The following is a 2322-nucleotide window of genomic DNA, read 5'->3' on the forward strand; positions in this document are numbered from 1 at the left end:
AAGTGTAAAAATGACCCCATTTAGTCGATAAACCCATGTGCCAGATGCGGTGTAAAACATGTCCCAGGGGGTACTGTTCATCAGTGTGAGTTGATTTTAATTTGATTAAGCTAATACCATTTCAATAATATTCAACTGAACATTTTATCAATCCAGAAATGTCTTTGTTTTGAACTCTGTAGTTGTCTCAGTTGTTGCTGGTGCATTATGCTGCCCAGAATCATCAACAAATTTATGCTTTCTGCAATGAGGATGTTTCACTAGAATGTCCAGCTATCAACAGCGACAACATGGATTTCCTCTCACTGGCCTGGTACAAGGTCAGTGGCTTGGACATACATTTATTTCAATCTGTTTTAAAGTTTATATATTGTACAATTTCACTTTATTGGGTGACATAAACATGGCTCTTTGGTTTTTACTTTGAACAGGTCAGCGGTGAGAAAAAGCATGGCATTATTAGGATAAGCACAGGTGAAAAAACCTCGCAGAAGTACAACTTCACTCGGGTAGCTGAGTTTGGAAAGCAGCAGTGCCTGTTGCTGCCCAGCGTCAAACCTGCAGATTCAGGCACATATGAGTGCAGCGTTCAAGCTAATGTAGGTGGTAAGAACAAGAGAGACAGAGTCAACCTAATGGTTCATGGTAAGCTTTGAATTTAATATCAATCATCTTTGTCAATATGTGTGACACCCGAGTGACTAAACCTACAAAAGAAGCTACACATGAGCATAAACAATGTAGGGTCGTACTTTTTTCTAATATAGTTAATCTATAATTTTGGATGTAAATCGGTTAATACAAGTTTGTTGCCGCATATCTAGCAGATTATTTTCCACGACGTTAGACGCTTAAAAGGGTATAAGTTATTGTATAGTATATAAGCAGCAAGAGTCATCTATATTTAGTTTTTTTTATTTCCTATGGGTTAGATGCTTCAGAAATGATGTGATATTTAATTTTGAATGATTGAAATTGAACTGTGTATTGTCAATGTACAAAAGAGTACAAAAGTAATACATATGCACACACACACACCTGTAGACTTGTTACATGTGGATGTACATGACAACAATGTCACTGAAACAATATTTCAAAGCATATATATATTTTAAATACATGCATTCATTATTTATTTTTTCACCACTGGCAGTATATATCTATACATATACATATATATATATATTTTTATATATGTTTGTGTGTGCGTGCATGCGTGCAATCGGCCAAAAATTGGGCACAACAAATGTGTTAAATTAATCTGTCAAAACAAAGTTTATGACACTCTCACTGCAGTGTAGCTTCTGCACAGAGTGACATAATGTGTAAAACCACATCAGAAAGCAGGAAGCACATTTTAGGATGAGTCTATAAATACACAAACAATATTTTCTTTCCACTTTGACATGTATATATTTTCCATAAACAAAAGTTGCTTACAGCAAATATTTAATTTCTTTTATGTAAATAAAATCATTTGAAAAAGCCTTTCTTTGTTGTACTGAGTTACAAACAACTTGTCACTGTTGGAATGTTTTTTTTTTTAAAACTCTCTGAAACGTTATTTGTACAATGTATAGTGATTTTTCTTTGTGGTTTATTTTGTCTAAATGCAGAGTGCGTGACCCAGGCTGAGCCGATAACAATGACAAACACATTGAACACAACTCAGTCCAACCTGCTCTACAACAAACAAGTTGAGGACTTCCCGCTCACGTGGACCGTGATAGGCTATGTGGTCGTGGCAGTGGCCAAAATTGTTCTATCCTTGATCAGCATTCAGGTAAATGTAGTCTTTTACATAAATCTTTGAAGAAACGTCAATAAGGGAGATCTAATATGTTTCATTCACTCTTTCTTACCTCTGGGGTTTTCCTCTACTGCATTGCCATTTTCATCTTACCAAACTGTCAAGTTTTCCACATTAATCATGACATCACTCTCTGGACTAATCTGGTCTTCCTGCTTGATTTCTCTCGCAGCCAATCAGTCATTTTCCACTCCTTTTTTAATTTCACTTCTGCTGTGATTTTTCTCCTAGATCATGCGATGCGCATCCCACCTGCTCCCCAACCTTCTCATTTAGCCCAAGATAGAACCTCATTTGAAGACCACCACCATGTCTACACTCCAGATTGATCCTATCATACATCATGTTACGTTCAACTTTAAACTGCAGAAGAGACTAAAACTTTATCCTGATTAAATACATAAACTTTATTGCAATTATTTGTACTTCAAATGTCTGTTTTTGTGCATCAACACATTTGTGTTAAACTTTCATTTGATCAGTCTTTATTGAAGTATATGCAGGCAAACATC

The 2322-nt window shown here is 35.7% G+C and overlaps 1 protein-coding gene across 1 annotated transcript; it reads left to right on the forward strand.

The window, feature by feature from the left end:
- Nucleotides 1–2322, forward strand: LOC140271568 (uncharacterized). The gene is made up of 5 exons (XM_072366838.1): nt 1–85; nt 192–320; nt 432–645; nt 1617–1783; nt 2042–2322. The coding sequence occupies exons 1-5, from the start codon at nt 59–61 to the stop codon at nt 2084–2086; spliced, it is 582 nt and encodes a 193-aa protein (XP_072222939.1). The 5' UTR covers nt 1–58; the 3' UTR covers nt 2087–2322.

This window comes from Leuresthes tenuis, unplaced genomic scaffold, assembly GCF_036924035.1.
Source record: "Leuresthes tenuis unplaced genomic scaffold, fLeuTen1.0.hap1 SCAF_16, whole genome shotgun sequence".
NCBI lineage: Eukaryota > Metazoa > Chordata > Actinopteri > Atheriniformes > Atherinopsidae > Leuresthes > Leuresthes tenuis.

What these genes read in the sequence shown, in the direction of transcription:
- LOC140271568 (XM_072366838.1), top strand. Translation starts at nt 59, where the DNA reads ATGTCCCAGGGGGTACTGTTCATCAGT. An exon ending in AGGGGGTACTGTTCATCAGT is followed by an intron (nt 86 to 191) that starts GTGAGTTGATTT and finishes TAGTTGTCTCAG; the next exon opens with TTGTTGCTGGTGCATTATGC. An exon ending in TATCCTTGATCAGCATTCAG is followed by an intron (nt 1,784 to 2,041) that starts GTAAATGTAGTC and finishes TTTTTCTCCTAG; the next exon opens with ATCATGCGATGCGCATCCCA.